The following is a 21,332-nucleotide window of genomic DNA, read 5'->3' on the forward strand; positions in this document are numbered from 1 at the left end:
AATAATCACGTAGTTTGCTAATACATAGGCCCACTTTGAAGGACCCTTTTCATTATACCAGGGGTGGGAACTCCACCCCTGGTGCCACCCCTGTGCCAATTGTGCAGCACTGCGCCAAAATTGACATCTTGCACCATTCTCCTTCAATAGTGTGTTTTTGTACTTTTCTGCTCCAAATAGACAATTTTGCCTCAGTGTGCTTGGAATTTTAGAGAAGGACTGCAAAAAATTTTGTTCCTGCTTGCCACAAAATGATTCTCCTCCCATCTCCCGTAGTTGTGCTATCTCATGACCTTATAAAAATAGAGATCTTTGTTGGAAATTAGTTTGACTACACTGCAAAGTACAGTACTGGGGGAAAAACTCTTATGTTAACCATGTGTGCTTTTCACGCTTTGCAAGCACTACTGAAATTTTTTTTGAACGAAAATTTTCAATTCAAAAATATTGAATTTTTATTTACCCTTTGCAACTTTAACCCAAGACAGTTTTTTTTAAAGTGCTACAAACATGTCAAACCTATAATCCATCTAGTCTCTCATTGAAAGAGTTGCTGGAAGTCCAGAATAATTAGCAAAATTAGAGTGCGTCACAGATTTTTTTTTTGAATCAATTTTTGAATTTTCTCGGCAAGTTCCCGTTCTTGGCTTTGTCCCCAAAAATTTTATTGGGATAACTGCAGCCTCTTATTTAAACTATTGGCCCTTCATCAGGCTTTCGATTACAAAATCCTAATAATCTCTGTGATCGTGCAGCTGAAGATGGTTTGTAATGGTGTTTCAACTTTAAAGTGTAAATACGAGTCAGTTTCCATTTTAAAAAAGTCAGCACTCTGCAAGCAGCAGAAATTACTGTAGTCGATCGTCATTGCATCAAATCTAGATGTTTCGTTAAAAAAAAATTTCATTCCACGAGTAAAAGAGCAAGTTCGCCAAATTACGAATGCTAATTTTGCAACTTTGCCAAATAATGAGTGTTAAATCATCAATGTTGCCAAATAATGAGTGTTAAATCATCAATGTTGCCAAATAATGAGTGCTGAATCATCAATGTCGCCAAATAATGAGTGCTGCATCACCAAATATCGTATTGATTCTTCTGAAATGTTTCTCCCATTTTGCTCCAACAATTTCTTTCTGAGTATAAGAAGCCAGCAGGTATCATGCCAATAAAAATGAAAAAAAAAAAAAACATCAATTGTCTATATATTCACATCATCAGTTTCTCACTTCCCATTTAGACATAAATGGTAGCACCTTCTGAGCACATAACACTGCCTAATTTACTAAACATTTAAGATTCTATGATTTAAAAACCATACTTGTTCACTCCTTGTTAACAGGGGCAACTCAAGGGCCATGCTCTGTATAGGGCAGGAACCACTCTATAGGTGGTGAGGACTTTAGGCTGAATAAAGAAAATAATTGTGTGCCAAAAAGTGGGAAAAAAATGTCTTTGAAGTTCTAACTACACTGCTGGCCACCGTAAATGCAACACCCTGAAGGAAGCATGCAAATAATATGAAATTTACAACATGCATTAGCGGAAGTGAGATATGCAAATGATTAGAATTTCAGCACAGACGCACATCACGCGCGCCTGTGGCGCCACTTCAAAGCGCTATTTAAGGCTTGGAGATTTCGACGATTTGAAGTACGGCAATTGTGTTTTTCTTGTGGTTTTTTCAAAAAAACAATTAATTATGCCTCGTAGAAAACAGCGATCATCTTTTGATCAAGTATCCGAGTTCGACAGAGGAAGGATAGTGGCCTACCGAGATTGTGGATTATCTTTCAGGGAAATCGGTAGTCGTGTTGGACGAAACCAAACAACTGTAATGCGGATATGTGATCGTTGGATGCAGGAGGGTACGACGGACCGACGTGTTCGATCGCATCCACCTCAGTGCACCACTTCACGTGATGACAGGCGTATTGTGCGTATGGCAGTGACGGATCGCTCAGCCACATCACGAACCATAGCACAGCACATTCAGTCTGTACCGCATCATCCAGTGTCTGCGCGTACCATTCGACGCCGTTTACAGCAGAGTGGTCTGTCCGCAAGATGTCCATTGCTTCGTCTACCCTTGACGCAGAACCACAGACATCTCCGCCGCCAATGGTGCGATGAAAGAAGGATGTGGACGGCACAATGGAATGAAATTGTCTTTACTGACGAGTCACGCTTCTGTCTGCAACACCACGATGGTCGGATTCGAGTCTGGAGACACCGTGGAGAGAGGATGCTGAACAGCTGCGTTATGCACCACCACACTGGTCCTGCACCGGGTATTATGGTATGGGGCGGTATTGGATATCACTCTCGCACTCCTCTAGTACGCATTGCCGGTACTTTAAAAAGCCAGCGCTACATCTCCGAGGTGTTGGAGCCAGTTGTCCTTCCTTACCTTCAGGGCTTGCCCACAGCCATATTTCAACAGGATAATGCGCGACCACACGTGGCACGCATTGTCCACAGGTTCTTCATCAATCGCCAGATTGAATTGCTTCCCTGGCCAGCTCGCTCTCCGGATCTTTCGCCAATAGAAAACATGTGGTCCATGGTTGCTCAACGATTGACCCAGATTACATCCCCAGCTGCCACACCAGATCAACTTTGGCAACGCGTGGAAGCTGCTTGGTCTGCTGTACCCCAAGAACACATCCAAAGTCTCTTTGAATCAATGCCGAGGCGTGTGGCAGCTGTGATCTCCAACAATGGCGGCTACTCTGGCTACTGATTTTGGCAGGAACCACACTTCACAGAAGTCTATAAATTTAATCATTTGATGCTTGGTCAACATGTTATCTACAAAATAAATATTGTTGCGATATCTCTTGTCTTTCTTGGTGTTGCAATTTGGGTGGCCAGCAGTGTATTAACAAAATGTAATGATTCTGTAGTATAATTCTAACAACAAAATGTAGGATATGTATCAAGGCTGGTCCGATTAATTGGGTCAGTAAATTGATCAATTGTTAATTGCAGTTAAAAATTTCAGTTGAGTTAATCACAACTCAATTAATCCAATTAAAATTAGATTAAAATTTTAAATAAAAATTCATAATTTATTTTTATTTGTTGACAAAACCAATTAGATATCTTAAATTATATTTTTAGATATAAAATTTTAGATGAGTGACCATGTTTAAAAATTTTTGAATCAATATTTTGATCAAATTTTTCAACATGGGGAAATACAAGTCAATTCAATGAAAATTAGTGATGATTTCAGTTTTAAAGTTTTTTCAGTTTTAGAAGACAAAAGACTGAAATTTGTTTTCTCCATTGTGAACAGCATTTTTCTTATTCTGGAAACATCAGTCCCACCCCCTCCAGTAACATTTGAGAGCAGTTTCTAATATAAAAAGTAATAATATGGAGATGAACTTTCTAAAACCTTTCAAAAACTTTCTAATTGGGTTTTGGGGCACACAGGGACTGTATGAAAAGTTAATTTTTTAATTTCACCAACTGTGCAATCCCTTGAAACATGAATGATATATCTCGATACTATACATTATTCGAAAACTTTTTCTAACTAAAAGTATACCTATAGGATTGGCGGTTCACCAATAAAATGTCATACCCCCCCCCCCCCCCCCGTTTGCTATGCACCCTGTATATCAATATATTGGAAGTGAGTGAAAATCTGCAGCATTTCCTGGACTTTTTAACTTTCCAGTGGTAGTTTTTAAATTTCAAGTTAGCTACTCCTTTGAAAAAAATGCTGCCATTGCAATCAGCAGACTTATAACATATATGCACCCAGTTACATATCTGCACATCACGATATGGAGAAGATGGGTGGCACCAATTACTGTACACAAAAGTATAAAATATCAAATTAATATTTTTCTAATTACTAATTTAAGGGAGAAAAAAAAAATTGAAAACTTTTATTATCGAAAAATTTTAGCCCATTTAAACTGCTGCTGTTGTAGACAGCAAATAATGCCCTCAGCAAGCAAAAAGTATGTCATCTTAAGTAGACTGGTGTGAAAAATTTTGGTAAGAAAATATGGCTGCTTTTTTTTAAAATAAATTTTTGTGGGTTTTTTCTCATTTTTGTTATTAATCCCAAATATTGCTGCTTTAATTCATTGCTTTTTCTTGTAACAATTTTGTTGCTCCAGTTTATATATTTTTGCTCTAAATCTGCTACAAATCCTATATTTTGCTGCTCCAAAATGGACTTCTTCCCTTCCCACCCCTGTTATACACTGTGAATCAAGGACCCCTGCACTGTGTGATACTGTGTTGCCAGATGACTTAGCTCTTCAAGAAATATAGTATTCTCTTGTGAATGCAATACACAAATAAGTACATTCTATCAGATATCTTGGTGTTTATGTTGACTCTAACCTTAAATGGAATTCTCATATCACAAAACTTCACAGCAAACTTCGTTATTTGTTGTACAAATGTTTTTACCTCAAATTTTATGTCAATTCCTCTTCCCTTTTAGTTTTGTACTAATTTTTTCACAGATTAAAGTCGGTTGGGGCTCTGGGGGCAAAAGAAAATATTGGGCCCCTTAAATTAGAAAAAAGTTAAGTTTGGGTTTTTCAAAGTGCCTGCTGTTAAATCTGCCTCTGCTCAGATTGTTAGGTACTCATACACACTTCTTGCACAATTCATTTTCTAGTAAATTGCCCATGGTGTTAGACCAGAGTTGTGTTCGGTTTGAAAGAAAGATAAGAAAGGTAGTCTCTCTTGTGAATAAAATACCTTTCATTCTAAGAAAACTGATTCATCCCTAAAATCATTTGAATCTGACTATCACATTTATTGGTGTTTACATCTCTTGCCTGTGATAGTTTCAGATCAATCTCTCTGGGACTCTTTAGCAATCATTCCACAGATCAAATTAATTAAAACACTATGTTGATGAATATTTGCAACAACAATATATAATGCAACAACATTTCCTTATCAAATATCAACACATTAGGATGAATGTAAACACTGTTTATTATAAATGTCATTGATACCAACGTCAATAAATTCTTCAAAATTTGACCAGTCTATTATCACTTCCCGAGTGGTGCAGTGGTAAGATGCTCGTCTTTCATTAAATGAAGGTTGCCATCAAGGTCCATGGGTTTGAATCGGGGCATAGAATGTCAGAAACAAGTTCTTTGCCTACCAATCCTGGGGCGACTGCCAATGGATGGAACCTTCATTTCCCATGCAGCTCCACTGGTTAGAAATTGTCGTATGGCTATATATGACCAGAGTTGGTGTGCAGTAAAGTCAAGTCTGTCATCACCTCGTCCGAGTGGCGTGGTGGTAAGATGCTCATCTACCACCATGAAGGTTGCTGTCACAGTCCCTGGTTCAAACCCGAGGGAGGATATAGATAAGATATTTTCCTTAATGAACTTGAGGCAACCACCAATAGACAGTGCCTTCATTTCCAACCCATCTCATTAATGGCAATAAATTGCGATTTAGCCAGAGTTGATGTAGTAGTTTATCATCTAATAAAAATGAGTGCCCACAGCCCAGGCTCTGAAGCAACTGATGAAGACGAGCATCCACCAATTCCGGTTTACCTGCCATTACTGAAAATGAGCACCGTGAGCCTCCGGGTCCTATGCCATTGTTGAGGATAAGCACCAGCAGCCCGGCTTCTATGCCATTGCTGAGAGCAATGATTTACAGCCCAAGCTTCTTTGGTACTACAAAACTACAAGCTTCTTGAGTTTTGGGCTCTATGTTACAGCTGAGGATGAGAATTCACTGCCACCGCAATGCTACTGCTGATGATGAGCATGCATCTTCAGCGCCCTGATTTCTTTGCCACTGCTGAGAACGAGTGCCCACAGTTCCCAGAATCAAACAAAACTGCTGAGGATGGGAATTCACTTCAAATTGAAATATCCTGAAACCATTAAAAAAAATTAGAACATCTGACTAAAATCAGATTAGTACATGAATATTTTCATGCAAATGAACTCCAACTTGTTTGAATAAGTGTTGTACGTCCAACAACAGTAAGTTACAGTCTTTGATACATTAATGTTAAACAATTCTGGCAGTGAAAAGAAAAGGTAGGCTTTCATGGCCTAAGTTTATAATAAATTTCATACCTTTCGGGCTTTCTTATACTGTGTTCCAAACTGTTTTGCAGCAGACGTTTCATCCACTACTGCATTGGACATCTTCAGTGCTGTTTTTGGTGAGCAAGGAGATGAAACTACTTCCTTGGGTGATTGTTGTCTACTGACGCTTCTGCTGGAGATGCAGAAGGATCAACTTCACCACGTCGAGCAAGTGTTGTGTTGGTGTTGATGGGATGTTGCGACTGCTGATTGGGTGGGTGGGGATCGGAGTCTTGAAATTTTTTGAATGGGGGTCCAAATTTGGAAGAGTTGATTTTCTAACCATCTTGATCTTGGTGTTTCGGATTGTCTAGGCATATCAAATGGTAAGTTTCCTTCCTGTAGAGATTCTTGAAAAGAGAAGGTAGGCTTTCATAGCCAGAGTTTATAATAAACAAATACAAATACAATAACAAATTTGGAAGAGTTGATTTTCTAACCATCTTGATCTTGGTGTTTCGGATTGTCTAGGCATACCAAATGGTAAGTTTCCTTCCTGTAGAGATTCTTGAAAAGAGAAGGTAGGCTTTCATAGCCAGAGTTTATAATAAACAAACTTAGATAATCCGAAATAGGATCCGATCAGGACAGTTAGAAAATCAACTCTTCCGAATTCGGACCCCCCTATTTAAAAAATTTCCAGACTCTGATCTCCACCCACCCAATCAGAAATCACCACATCCCATCAACACGTCACTTGCTCGATGTCACAATGACAATGTTTATCCTTTTACATCTCCAGTGAAAGCATCAGTAGACAAAAATCATTCAAGGAGGTCGTTTTGTCTCCTCGCTCACCAAAAACAGTACTGAAGATGTCCACTGCAGGAGTGGATGAAACGTCTGCTACAAAACAGTTTGGAACACGGCATAACAGCCCGAAAGGTATGAAATTTATTGTAATTCTGACAGTGTTTCTGTATGTCAGCATTTTACTACTGTTGGGCTACCATTCCTCCAGCAGTAGCTAGGCTCAATTTTTAGCTTGATAATGTCATTGACACACTGAAAAGGTATTTATATATTTTTGGAATTGTGCTTTTCAATAGATGTACCTAGGGCCATAACTAGGATTTTTAACATTCCCACAACTTTAAAGTTCGACAATTTTCAATTGTTTTCTTTGTTTCCACCTAAAATTGGCAGTTGACCCCTCCCTCTAGTTCCGGCCCTGGATGTACTATTCATTTTCATTTGACAGTAAATTTCAAAATATAGTATTGAACATGGTTGAATGTTTAACTTCACATTTTTTCACTTTGAAATTGGTTTTTTTTCAGGTGTTTGAGAGTAAATCCAAAAGGATTAGATGAAGAGAGCAAAGATTACCTTTCCTTGTACTTATTGCTTGTTTCATGTAATAAAAGTGAAGTTCGTGCAAAGTTCAAGTTTTCTATTCTGAATGCAAAAAGAGAAGAAAACAAAGCTATGGGTATGAAATACTCTGCTGAATTTAAAGTGATAACTACTCAAACCGGTTCAACAAGTCTGGGTTTTAATTCTTACCATAGTGCAGTACTACTATTCAAAATTAGCTTTGAATTATAGAGCCCTATTTACATGGGAAATGGAAAAAGCAGGTTTAAAGCCCACTTCAAGAATTTTCACCAATTCCTGATCTCCATTTCTTTCCATGCGAGGAAAGAAAGTCATCAAGCGGGTGCTAGATCTCCCAATGCTACCGCAGTATTGCACATATAAACGGGGCTTAGATCACAGTCTAATCAGCCCTCTTGTGTGACAAAATAATCAAATAAGAAAAGTTTGAGAGAGTTATAAATATGAATCAATGTGAGAGATCATGCATTGAACAAAATCTCAAATATTTTCTAAAATGATTTTCTTTCATTCATTCAGAAAGCCAACGTGCCTACAGATTTGTTCAAGGTAAGGATTGGGGTTTTAAGAAGTTCATCAGGAGAGACTTCTTACTTGAAGAAAGCAATGGTCTACTTACAGATGACAAATTGACTTTATATTGTGAGGTGAGCATTTAACCAAGTACCTTAATTTCCTACTCTAATCTGTGGGTTATGTATTAAAAATACCTAATTTGTTAGTGTGAATTGATGCTGCTGTATATTATCTGCAGCTTTTTTTTGAGAGAGAGAGAGGTTCGAATAAAAACAAATACAGGTATCCCCTCACTTTACATGTTTTTGCTATAAAGCAATTTTGTAAATTTAATGTAAGAAATCACAACCTGTAAAATTTGGCAAGGCACAAAATTTCTATTTTAAATCTGGAAGTGACCCTTCATTTTGAAGATATGGCATAATTAGAATGACAAAATCTGTTGGATTTCAGGACATAGATGAGACAAATATTCATGGAATGCTCAAATCCAACTCGCACTAGATCACATCTTTTGGTGACACATTGACGATGCCATCGCCTAGGATTTTTCCAGCTCTGTTATGCTTATAGTGGTATCAGTTTCAACAAAGAGTTTTTGCAAGAAATGAAATAATTCATTAGGAATGATGAACATGTGAATCTGCAAAGTAATTAATGAAAAAACAAATATACATGAGTGTATATTTACATAAATATTTACTTTGGTCTTACTTTACTGTGCATCACATATGTATCAAATACTTTCACTTATGTTACGACGTGTGATTATGTCATAATATATTTTGTTTCAACACTCAGATATGAAAATGAGTTCAATCATTTATGCTATTCATATAAATACAAAATGCTACATACATGTCATGATGAAAATAATAATAATCCAATAATTATTTGTAGTTGCCAGTTATTATAAATTATTAATAACTGGCAATCACAAATAATTAACAAAATTTATAAAACATACCAAAAGCGACTGACCCTTTTGGTAAGGTAAGTATCGAATGAATTCAATGAATCAAGTGAATTTACCAAAAATTATGCATTAACTGCTGTCTCTAAGACAATGGTTCTCAAAGTGAGTGATGCGGCACCTAGGGGTGTCACCAACATTTGATTTATCAAATAAAAAATTAGAAATTACATTAAAAACTGTATAAAATGGAAGGTCAAAAGATTGAAATTATTTTCCATTTTAGACAGGTTTCCGTTTTATAGAGGTGTACATAAAAATATATGCAGTCATTTATTTCTATAATTCACGAAACTTGAGTTTTGAGAACATCACCCTAACTTCTATAAACCAGGGTTGGGTTTTTGACAAGCATCAAAACAGGTGTAAACTGGTTTAAACTGTCAAAAACCAAAATGAATGCTTTTTGATGATGTTTTGAACACAATAGGTATATAAAATGATAAAAAACTTACTTTTTTTGTATATTACAATGTTTTATTGTTAAACATTAATTTATTGCAATAATTAAAACAAAATATTAATTATAGTTTGCAATTTTAAATTTTTCAACATAAGGGGCCGTTCAAGTAGTACGTAAGCAAATTATTAGCCATTTTTGACCCCCTCCCCCTTGTCAAGCTCTGCCCCTCTGAATCCTAACTCATATTTTCATAAAGGGTGGTTGATGACGTAAGCATTATCCAAACCCCCCCTCCCCCCCTTGTCATCAAAAGTCAGCAAATCGGAACCCCCCCCCCCCCCCATCGATGATGATGTAATACTTGAATGACCCCTAAGAGTCTAGAACATATAAAATTTTGTGGTTCATTTTATCTAAGCTACTGATTACCTGTGTTCAATTTGCTAAGTGGAATAGAGCTGCTTATTCAAAATATGTATGATAGGGACATCACAGAGTTAGGTTTTAGACTTAACAGTAAAAAACTTATTGTCAATGTTGTCAAATAGTTTTTTAACCTGATAGATATGCGAAATAAAAAAAAACTTTTATGTAGATTAAAGGGTTTTACATTCAGAATTATAATTGAGAATATATTTTGATATTTTAAATCTTCTGATTTGCCCAAAATTTTATTTCATGTAAAAATTTTCACATAGAATCTGTTAATACACTAATTAAACTCATTTATTTTCATCTAAAAATTTAGAGCTCAGGGTGTATAAATTCCCAGAGTTTTAAAGAATATTTTCAACCAAAACAGAGCCGACAGAACTTGATACCCAAAGCACTTGTTTTGCACATTTAAAATTAAATACAGTTTCAATTGGAAAACCATTGCATTATAAATGCTAGTAAATATACCAAATTATAGTGCAGAAGTAAGAATAACTAAGTTTGACTAAGGATAAGCAACAGGAGTTTCTTAAGCGTCATGTACAAGCTAGCATTGCCAAATTAAATGACATTTTAGTTCTACTATTTAGTATTTTGATCGCTAGATATATTTAAATTTCATGCACAACAAGACTATCCTTTTAAATATCTCAGTGATTATTTAGATAATTCTATAATAATAGAAATCAACATTACATATATGATATAATAAACTTTTTCAAACACTTATCTATTGTAAAAACAGTATAACAGATGGTTTGATTAACAGATGGTTTTAACAGATATAAATGCACGCATATGTAAACAGTTGAAGAAATTTTGGAAGCTCAAGAATCATCTTGAATCAGAGAATGTCAAATCATTCCAGTTTTCCTTCCAGTGTTTATGCTATGCTTTATTCAAATTGTATATTTTATAAGAAAAAAACCATATATATTTTTGTGCATATATAATTCTGCAGAGAGTAGAACATTATTTTAAAATCATAATTAAATATTTATTCTTTGTATAACATAGTCACTTTAAACATTACATGCAATTAACGTGTGCATTTCCAGTGGGAATTTTTATATTGAAAAGCAATATTTGAAGTTTTTGACGTGACAGTTTAAACCGTCAAAAACCTGCCAACCCTGCTATAAATCAATGAGTGTTAAACAGACATTATTTTGAATTTTTTCATGTTTGCTGTTTCAAATAACTACACATTTGAAATTTCATATTTAATGCGCTAATATAGTTAATTTTAGATATAAAACATTCTCCTGCATAGCAATAGAATAAACACTTTTGTCAAAAACTGAAATTTTTTAGTACAATGAAACTTTGCTATAATGATATTTTGTGGACCAAGAAAAATATTGTTGTAGAGGGATTATATCGTTGCATCGAAAAGTAAAATTATTCTCGCGTGTGATCAAATTTATGCTGTTGTTGTCATCTTTTCTACATTGACACTGTTGACACCATCAGAAAATATGCTTTTATGTGTTTATTTGCCGCAAAAAATTGTATTTGATTAATTTACTATAAAAATTCACTAAGATGCATTGCCCCTGTAAAGAAGTTTACCGCATTGTACTTTCGTGTCTTACACAGAAAATACCAATAACTAACTTCAGCTTTCTGTGATTTTTTAGAGCAAAATACCGATGTTATCAGATGAAATCTCCTAAAAATATTGTTATAGAGGGATTTATCGTAGTAAAGAATATCATTGTATCGAATAATGTTGTAGCGACTTTTTGTAACAAATTAGCCATCCCCGGATTCTATTTTCATCTTTCCCAATATAATTTCGCCATACAGGTGACAACAATGATATGACAGCTCTTTTATTTACTTAAGACTTTTATTAGAGCGTTAATCTTTAGATTTTACAACAAAACATTTTAAGTCTGCACAACATGCATCTGTAAATTTTCTTTAGAGTTTTAGCATTAATATATAACAGATTCAAAACTTTCGCACCTAGTCGGTTTGTCAATTACACCCTTCAGGAAGTCACTGTCGCAAGAACGAACAGTTCACTTCTTGATTGATCCGTCCGATCTCCTGGTGAACGTTCTGAAAGAAAGCTCCATAGGAACAGTATCCGAAGAGGCTACGTCATGACAAACCCGATGAATATGCCATCAAAGACGAGAACCGACATCTCATAGAAATTTCAACACAGGTAGAGAGATTTTTGACTAGAAAATGAAGAGCATAATCAACTGATCGAACGGCACCCAGCTAAATTATTAACTCATGGCTTCCGAAAGGAGGCTGGATGAAAACATCACATGTGAAATCAAATGCAATGATCAATGGATCGAACGGTGCCGAGGCACCCAGCTAGACCATCAACTCATGGCTTCCGTCAGACCAGACATGACCCAGGCTCTGTCCCTCCTGGGATATCAGCCTTTTACCCATGTGGAAAATAACTCATGGCTTCCAGAACGAGGTGGGATGAAAACATCACCGGTGGAATGAAAACATCACAGGTGGAATGAAATGTAACGATCAACGTCCAAGGACCAACGTGTCTGTTCGCTGCACACTACCAGCATATAAAGGAAAATTCCCCATCTCACATTATTACCGGAACCAATCCATATCAAGATTCAGTGGCGCTAGAATCAACATAACATTTTGGCAAATAAATTTACATATTCACATGAACTTAGAATAATATTGTAAAACTATGATATTTTCGGCATCTGGCAGCACAAAAGACCGTAAACATGGCAGTCAATCGGCGGCACATGATCCCGCCAATTGATCCCTGAAACAATATAAAGGTAATAAAAATATAAAAATGACTAGAAAAGGACCATTTCTGCTGGGGCCTAAATGGTAATGTTACAGTTTCACTGTATTTAAATTAAAAAATTGAATTGCATGCCTTTTTAAAAAACAGTGATAATGAGATCAACAACCAATAATGTTTGTGAAAGAAAGATTCTGCATATCTATAACACTTAAATTGTGATTTTTTACTCCTCTACAAACTCTATTTTTGTGTTCGAATTCAATGGGTGTTTCTTGTGGCTGACGAAAAATTACTTTTTGTCTTTCTCAAGTGCAGAATGGCAACAAAACAAAAACACATTGTTTTAAACATAGAAAAGAAAAGTGAAATTGTGAAAAGATTGAAATCGGGTGATGGAAACTTGCAGCTGAATACGGACTAGGTGTGGCAACCATCAGTTATTTTAAAAAAAAATTGTGATAAAATAGAAAATTTTGCAGTCAGTTTGAAAACAGCAGCCGGACTAAAGTCTCGCTAAGTTTTATGAAGTTATGCCCGTATTTTCATGGTTTTAACACAACCACTGAAGACGATCAAAATCTTCCATATTCAAAAGAGCTTCAGGAACTCCCTGCATTCCAGTCCTGGCATGAAAAGGATGTCTCTCAGTGGTTGAAAAATGATAAAGATCCGGGATATCATTATTTTGGATGATTGAGAAATAATTATGAAAGTAAATGATCAAGTTGATCAGGATGACTGTGTAAGTGATGAAGATGAACTAACAGTAAATGTAATAACGCGCAGTGAGGCAGAACAGTATTTCACAAAATGTCTCACGTGGTTAGAATCGCAGCTTAACACTGACCCGCTTCAATTTTTAATGTTGAAATTATTACGGGATGATACTGCAAAATGTCATATAAGCAAGTTGAAGCAATTAAAGATATTCATTTTTTTTAATTGTTTGACGCTGTTATTTATTATGTGCGTATGTATTTGTTTTACCATTTATTTTTTCCTTTACAATTTTTTCTTTTGTGATACACTGCTTTTTTCATTTACTTTTCAGAATAAGTCGGTTAAATTTAATTACTAATGGTTTTTGTTTTGTTGAATTTCAATTTATTCCTTTGCATTATCAAATTAGTTTTTAAATCAACTTTCTGAACTTTTCACTTTTCCGAACTCTTTTCGGTCCTGATGTGTTCGGATAATCAATGTTCTACTGTAATTGATTTACTTCAATTTTCATATTCAGTAGTAAAGACACACCAAATAATTTTCAATTTACTTCAAAATTGAAATTTTGGCAAATTTTAATCAAAATGCAGAAAAAGATCCAAAAAATACCAAATTTAAAAATTTTGTCAAAAAATTCATATCAACTTGAAGTTTCCAAACTTATTTCAAAAAATACTTTGAATTGTCTTCTATATGTGATTAAAAAAAACTAAATGTGTGTTTGAATTAATTTTTATCTAATCTTTTGCAAATCAAAACTATGTTCTATTTCTGGAACATCAGCATTTAAATGGTTAAGACTGGTTTTTGTTTCATACAGTATCTGCCTTAGACAGGTTGCACTGTAATATATAATAATATATAATGCCAAATAAACTGTTAGCGGACTATGTAATGCTGGATCATTCTAGGCGTAAACTTGTATCCGGTCCATGAGCCCGAACACACTCAATTAGGTTTATTTGCCACATTTTGATAACACCTATAAAAATATTGGGTGTAGGGGCCCCTCCTTCACCCAGTGGGGGATTAAAGTCAGTCGAGGCCCCAGGTGCAAAAGAAAATATTGGGCCCCTTAAATTAAAAAAAGTGTGAAGTTTGTGTTTTTCAGGGCCTTTTAGAATTCAGGGCCCCAGGTGCGTGCCATTAAATCCACCTCTGCCTTCACCCCATAATATTTTTGAGCCCTTCCAATATTTTCAATATATTTTTTTGCACATTGTACTTGATATTTCTAATTTGATAATGCTCTAGTCAGTTTTAAATCCTCTCTCTACGAAACATTTGTAATGTGCAACCTCTCAAGCATAGACAAGCGTAGAAAAAAAGAGAAAAGGATTTTGAGTGAAAAAAAGTTTTTATCTACATGCACAAAAAATTCCCAAGGTTACCTTATCTCAATTGACACACACCTTTTTAAGCGAAAGAATGGCATTTGTATTTCTTCCATAGAACTTCCAGAATAATATTACGCCAGAAACATTTGACGGGGTAAAAAATAATTCACACAAAAAAAGTATATCTTTAAGTAGAAATGGATTACCTTTTGGGTTTGATAATACGATTAAATACTCGATGTTTGGATTTACCCAAAATTCAAAACGAACACGGCTATATGCGTTTCAGAACTATATGAAGTTCCTTCATCAGTAGCAGAAACAAAGAAGAGAAAGAAAGATTGAAAAAACTCCTTATAGCGGGAGTTACTCGCTGTTGTAGACAAGAGTCAAATTCAAAATGAACCGGCAACAAAAGAGCAAGAGGACGGAAAAAAGAAGAAAAATGGCTTAGCCAATCACAACCAAGAACGTGATAGTGATGCTGATGGAGAAGAATAATTATTGTGGAAACTGTTGCCAGATTTTTGAGAAGGGTGGTGTGCTAGATAGGTCGTTGACCAACTGGTTTGTGTTTTTGTTGATGTGGAGTGATTCGAAGAAATCCAAGTCAGACGGTGAGGGACATTTTTGCACACCAATCTAGCACACCACCCTTCTCAAAAATCTGGCAACAGTTTCTACAATAATTATTCTTCTCCATCAGCATCACTATCACGTTCTCAATTGTGATTGGCCGTCCTCTTTTTTCCGTCCTCTTGCTCTTTTGTTGCTGGTTCATTTGACTCTTGTCTACAACAGCGAGTAACTCCCGCTATAAGGGGTTTTTTCAATATTTCTTTTTCTTCTTTGTTTCTGCTACTGATGAAGGAACTTCATATAGTTCTGAAACGCGTATAGCCGTGTTCGTTTTGAATTTTGGGTAAACCCAAATGTCGAGTATTTAATCGTAATATCTTTAAGTGTTGCTATCATGCTTTGATGTAGAAGAATCAACATTTCTACAAACTGTGAATCAATACCACTTTCAACTTTTTGAGATTTCGTTATTGGTGATGAAGGCTACCAAAAATTTGTATATGAAGATAATAAAATGTCCTTTTTTTTTTCTCATAGCAAGGGAACTTGTATGTACAAATTACATGTCTCTACAGGTTATAGGCAAGATAATACATTACTTTGATTTCTAATTATGGCTGGGAATCAATCAAAATTTTTGGTTGATTAATAAAATTTTTAATCTGTTGATATTTAAATGGGAGCCATTTGTTAACAAACATAACTAACATTGAATGATGCTAAAAATTATATTTTATTCATTTCACGTACCTATTTGCCAAGTGTATAAAGAAATATATTAAAAATTAGGACTACCACTGGGAACACTTCAGCACACTTAAGTTCTGGATGTTTTTTCTTGAATCTTGTTTTCCTTTTTAAAAAAATTTTCATTTCAGGTTAATTTGTAATTAGCTTCAGTCTGTACTATATATAGCTGCTCATTCAACTTTGAAACTATAAAATAAATACAAATCTCTTAAATGGAGTTCAGCTTCTAAATGGTACTGGAAAAGCTGATGTCTACAGTGGATACAATAAAATTTTTGTTTTGTTTTCGAAAAATCCCATCGAAGAATACAAATTTGTCTATGACAAAAGACAATTGACATAAAAAGACACACGAAAATGCAAGAATTACTGCCAACTATCTTTGGTGTCCGATACAATGGAGAGGGTACAGGTACTGGCCACATGCACCTGTTTTTACATAGATTTTTAAGAAGTTGTTTTCTGACCCTACTCACCAATTCATCCATTATTTGTGTTAAGCTTTTTTTTTATCTGTATGTAATTAAAATAGTACATACATGGAAACAAAAGAGCGAAAATGTTCTGTTTTTTTGGTGGAATCGTTAGATGCTTCCTGTGCCATCTGTTAATTCGTCAAAACTTATGATTTTCTGCTAGAAATGAGGTGACAATACAGGGGTGGGAACTTTGTACCGCACTGCGCCAAAATTAACATCTTGCACCATCCTGCTCCAATAGTGTATTTCCGTATTGTCCTGCGCCAATTAGCCAAAATAGCAAATTTTGCCTCAGTATGTGTGGAATTTCGGAAAGGACAGCAAAAAATTTTGGTTCCTGCTTGCCGCGAAACGATTCTTTCTGAGAAGAGCATGTTTTATTTCTCTGTATTTTTCAGCACCACCCCCTCCCATCTTCTGTAGTCGTGCTATCTCATGACCTTAAAAAAATAGAAGTGTCTGTTAGAAAGTGCTAGTTTGATTACACTGTAAAGTACAGTGTTAGGAAAAAACTTGCGGGCTAACCATGTATGCGTTTCACGCTTTGTAAGCACTGCAGAGGTATTTTTTACATTTGAATGAAAATTTTCAATCCAAAAATATGTAATTTTTATTTACCCTTCGCAACTTTACTCCAAGATAATTTTTTTTCAAGTGCTACAAGCATGTCAAACCGATAATTCATCTGATCTCTCTCTCTCTCTCATTGAAAGATTTGCCAGAAGTTCAGAAAAGGTAGCGAAATTAGAGATAAGGTAGCAGATTTTTTTTTTTTAATTTTTTTCGGCAAGTTCCCATGCTCGACTTTGTCCCCGAAAATCGGATTGGTATAACTGCAGCCCCTTATTTAAACTATCAGGCCCCTCATCGGGCTTTCCATTGTGAAACACAAATAATAACCGTGATCATGCAGCTGAAGATGGTTTGCAATGGTCTTTCAGCTTTAAAGTGCAAATGTGAGTCCGGTTTCAAAAAAAGAAAAAAGTTGCCACTGCAAGCAGCAGAAATTACTATAGTCGATCATCATTACGTGAAATCCCAATGTTTCGTGAAGAAAAAAAAATGCTGAATTATGAATGCTAATTAGCAACTTTGCTGAATAACGAGTGTTAAATCACCAATGTTGCCAAATAACGATTGTTAAATTGCCAAATAACGAATGTCAAATCGCCAATATCGCCAAATAATGAGTGCTGAATCGCCAAACATTATGTTGATTCTTCCGAAATTCTCTCCCATTTTGCAACAATTTCTTTCAGAGCATAAAAAAATTGAAAACTTATAGCCATTTAAACTTATAGAACATTTTTAGCCTATTTAAACTGCTGCTGTTCCAGACAGCAACTAGTGTTCTAAGTAAGTATAAAGTGTGTCATCTTAAATAGAGTGGTGCAAAAAATTTTATGACAGCCACTCAAAAGCCTGAAAGACCAAAAACAAAAAATAAGGTGATTAAAAGATATTTAATAACAAAAGATTGCACAGGCCCATCATTTGGAGGGGTCATAGGGGAGCGCTTGGCCCCCGGCTTTGAAAAATACATTGGAAATGGTGTATATATATATATACATACATTGAGTTCATTCTCTTTGCTCCCCCCCCCCCCCCCCCCCGGAAAAAGTTGAAATGACTGTCCTGATTGTGCAGTTTTATTTTGAAAAGGGGTGGGGGTTAACGAAAATGTTCTTGTACGTTAATTTTGCTGCTCTCTCTCCAATTTATAAATAACTGCTACAAATCCTATATTTTGCTGCTCCGAAATGGACTTCGTCATTTCCCACCCCTGCAATATTACCCATGTTTTTGGGACTTATATTATTTGACTTACTGTTTTTATGAAAATGACCATTTTTGTCAAGTTTTCCGAGAAAGCAAACTTTAATGCATACCTCAGCTAATGAACACCTTGTCTTATGAATTTTGTGGCTAATGAAGGTTTTCCTTTTTAATGTTTTTCAGCCTCTGCTAACTAGTATAAATTTATCTAAAAAATGTTTCAGTTGATATTGGATGCATGCACTAAGAACACAGTATCTTTGTTAACTCAGTTTTGGTACAATCATCATCAAAATTGCAGTAATTTGAGCCTGATTAATTTATCTAAGCCTCAAAATAACTTTCCAAATATACCTGTATTTCTCTTTCAGAAAGCTTCTGAGCCATTTCATGTAAAATGAAAGATTAAACTAAGAGAAAATACATTTTAAAAATGCCAAGACTTTATTGATTTGAATGTTTTCAGTGCACATTATAATTTCTTAATATCAAATGGTATGGACATTCTGAGAGATTACATTTTCCATATGCATGTGTGAGCAACACCCCATTTCAGCCACCTCGTTGAGTAATTTGCCTGTTGCAGCATTTGTATATGTATAAAGATCATCTTTATGGGATGTTGCATGAGATACAGAAAGAACTGACCACATCACATAAGAGAACACCTACCGAGTTGTGTACATAGTGCGAAATGAAAAAAAAATCTGCAGTATTTCATCTTTCTTCAAATTCTCCTTCATTTATTTGTGGAGCTGTTCAGCTCAGGCTTCACTTAGTTTTTGCATTTTTTAGTGGTTTACAAAATTTATCTTCAAATTTTGGGCCATACCTGGAATGGATTATACAATTTTTCAATCACCTATAGGAAATCACATTTTGGCTTGCAAGGATTTCGGCTAACAAATATGATTATGGAATAAATTGTCTTTGTTAGCCAAAGTATAACTTTTAAAATCATGATTTTTTTTTTTAACGGGAATTGTGTGTCAAATAAAATGTCCTCTTTTTTTTAAGAGTGGCTTGCCTAACATGCTGTGTCTAAGAATATAATTTGAAAAATCGAATCAGTTTTGTCAAATGAAGTTAATTTGCAAACTTGTAATGGGAAATTTTAATTGGATTGATCGAGTCAATTAAATAAACTAAAATTTTAAACTATGGTTGACAATCAAGAGGACCAGCCTTATTTCTGATGGATAAGCAGCTGGGTAGTCTACATGGTTTTGAGAGTGAATTTTAGCTTTCTTGGATAATAAATATATATTTTTTAATTTCTCCCTTCGCAAGAAAAAAAATCAACACATTGTGCTGGAAAATCTATTTATATAAGTGACCTGTGGAATCTCCAAAATCTAGGCTCTACTGTGTCTTAAATCAGTACCAAGTATCAAATATATCAGAGATGAATTGCAAATGCAGAACTTTCGAAAAGGAAAAATTTTGTTACACATGCAATGCAGTTGAAACTATAAAATACATATGAAGTTTATTGTTGTAATAACAAATATTATTTAGGACTTTGAATCAGTAAATTTTTTTGTGATGGTTTAATTATTTTTAGGTAAGTGTTGTTGCTGATTCTGTCAACATTTCTGGCCAGAATAATGCTATACAGTTCAAAGTACCAGAATGTCATTTAGCTGAAGAATTCGGAAAGCTTTTTGAAAGTCAAAAGTTCAGTGATGTGATACTGCATGCCAATGGTAGAGAATTTCAAGCTCACAAAGCTGTTTTAGCAGGTAAATTAATAAAATTTCTACTCCAACATAATTGGAGTTTTGATGTTGATTTTGTTTCTCACTTCTAATTAGAGGATGATTCATTTTGTTTGTCCACAAGACTAATATTTTTAGAAGTATACTTAAAATCACAAAAACAGGGTGTACAATTTCATATGCAGTGAAACCTGTTTATAACGATATTGGAAGGACCTAGAAAAAATATTAGAGAGAGACCGACAGGCTATTGTTTTACTTGTAGACAGTTTGAGCACGTGCACTATTTCCTACTGAATGGGAATTTTGCCGAGACCAAAGAATATATCATTACAGACAGTACAAAAAAAAGGTTGTACACAGGTTTCATTGTACATATAAATGCATATGTAATTTTTTGCGAGAATAGTGGCTGCCAAATTTTATTGGTCAGTACTTCTACTTTATTGTTACTATCGATAAGTAGGGACTTGTATATCGTTTGCAATGGTGCACCACTGCAATGGGTATCACTGCTATAACAAGAGTGTAGGATAAGTAAAAAAACGTCATGAAAAAGTCCCCAAATTTTCCTTTGGGTGTGTGGTAGACAGTGAAAATGTTAAATTACTTGTGGTTTTGTTTATTATTTTACTTTTATGGATAAACTTGATCAGGGTATCATTGCAATTGTTAGTAAATTCGTAGATGACATGAAGTTAATGGGGGATAGTCAGGTATCAAAGGGATAGGAACATGCTTCAGACAAACTTGAATATGATATATTCATACACAGCATGACTTAAAGCATTGGCAAATGCATGGTTGCTCATTTTGGTTCAAACGACTCACGTTTCACTTATGAGTTGAACAGTAAAATTATTCCAGATGCAACTAGTATAACAGATTTGGGGATTCTCATTGACGAGTTGCTGAAGTTTTCTGGACATTGTTCGGTGGAGGAGGGTTTTGTTTTTGAACTAAATTGCATTTATTTGACCAGTGAGCAAAAAAATTCCAGAGTCTGGAAAGCAAATAGAATACTTAGTTTCATTCTTGAACAGGTGTCTCAGTTTGTCCTGCCTAGGAGTAAGCTGTAGGCCTATGGTTTTGTTCACCAAAACCTATAGAGTAACATAGGTTGAGCAGATGCAGAGAAGAGCTATATGTACTTCTGTTGGTCTACAGGGCTTGAACTACAAAGAGAAACTTAATTTTCTGAACATGTTTACATTGGAAGAATGCATGGAAAATATGATTGAAGCGTTTAAAATTTTTTACAGGATTAATAGAATGGACCATGACTTATTAATACACAGCCAATCGAGGGATTTGAAAAGGGTGCACCAGAGTAATGTTTGGTGAAGAAAAACGCCAAGTTATGGTGTTGCAGGGAATTTTTCTTCAACAGGGATGTGAATAAATGGAATAGCTTACCCTCAGGTGTTGTGAATTCTA

The 21,332-nt window shown here is 35.1% G+C and overlaps 1 protein-coding gene across 2 annotated transcripts in view; it reads left to right on the forward strand.

The window, feature by feature from the left end:
- LOC149080102 (speckle-type POZ protein-like) overlaps positions 1-21,332 on the forward strand; it is a 45,538-nt gene that overhangs the window by 12,422 nt on the left and 11,784 nt on the right. For both annotated transcript variants that reach the window (XM_089239101.1, XM_089239102.1), the window contains exons 4-6: positions 7,391-7,542; positions 7,968-8,095; positions 19,742-19,919. In XM_089239101.1, the coding sequence (XP_089095227.1) occupies positions 7,391-7,542; positions 7,968-8,095; positions 19,742-19,919 (458 nt within the window). The remainder of the gene's footprint in view (positions 1-7,390; positions 7,543-7,967; positions 8,096-19,741; positions 19,920-21,332) is intronic.

The sequence above is a fragment of the Pholcus phalangioides genome, unplaced genomic scaffold, assembly GCF_987345545.1.
Source record: "Pholcus phalangioides strain wild (caught in Gottingen) unplaced genomic scaffold, Ppha-v1.0 ptg000011l_1, whole genome shotgun sequence".
Lineage (NCBI taxonomy): Eukaryota > Metazoa > Arthropoda > Arachnida > Araneae > Pholcidae > Pholcus > Pholcus phalangioides.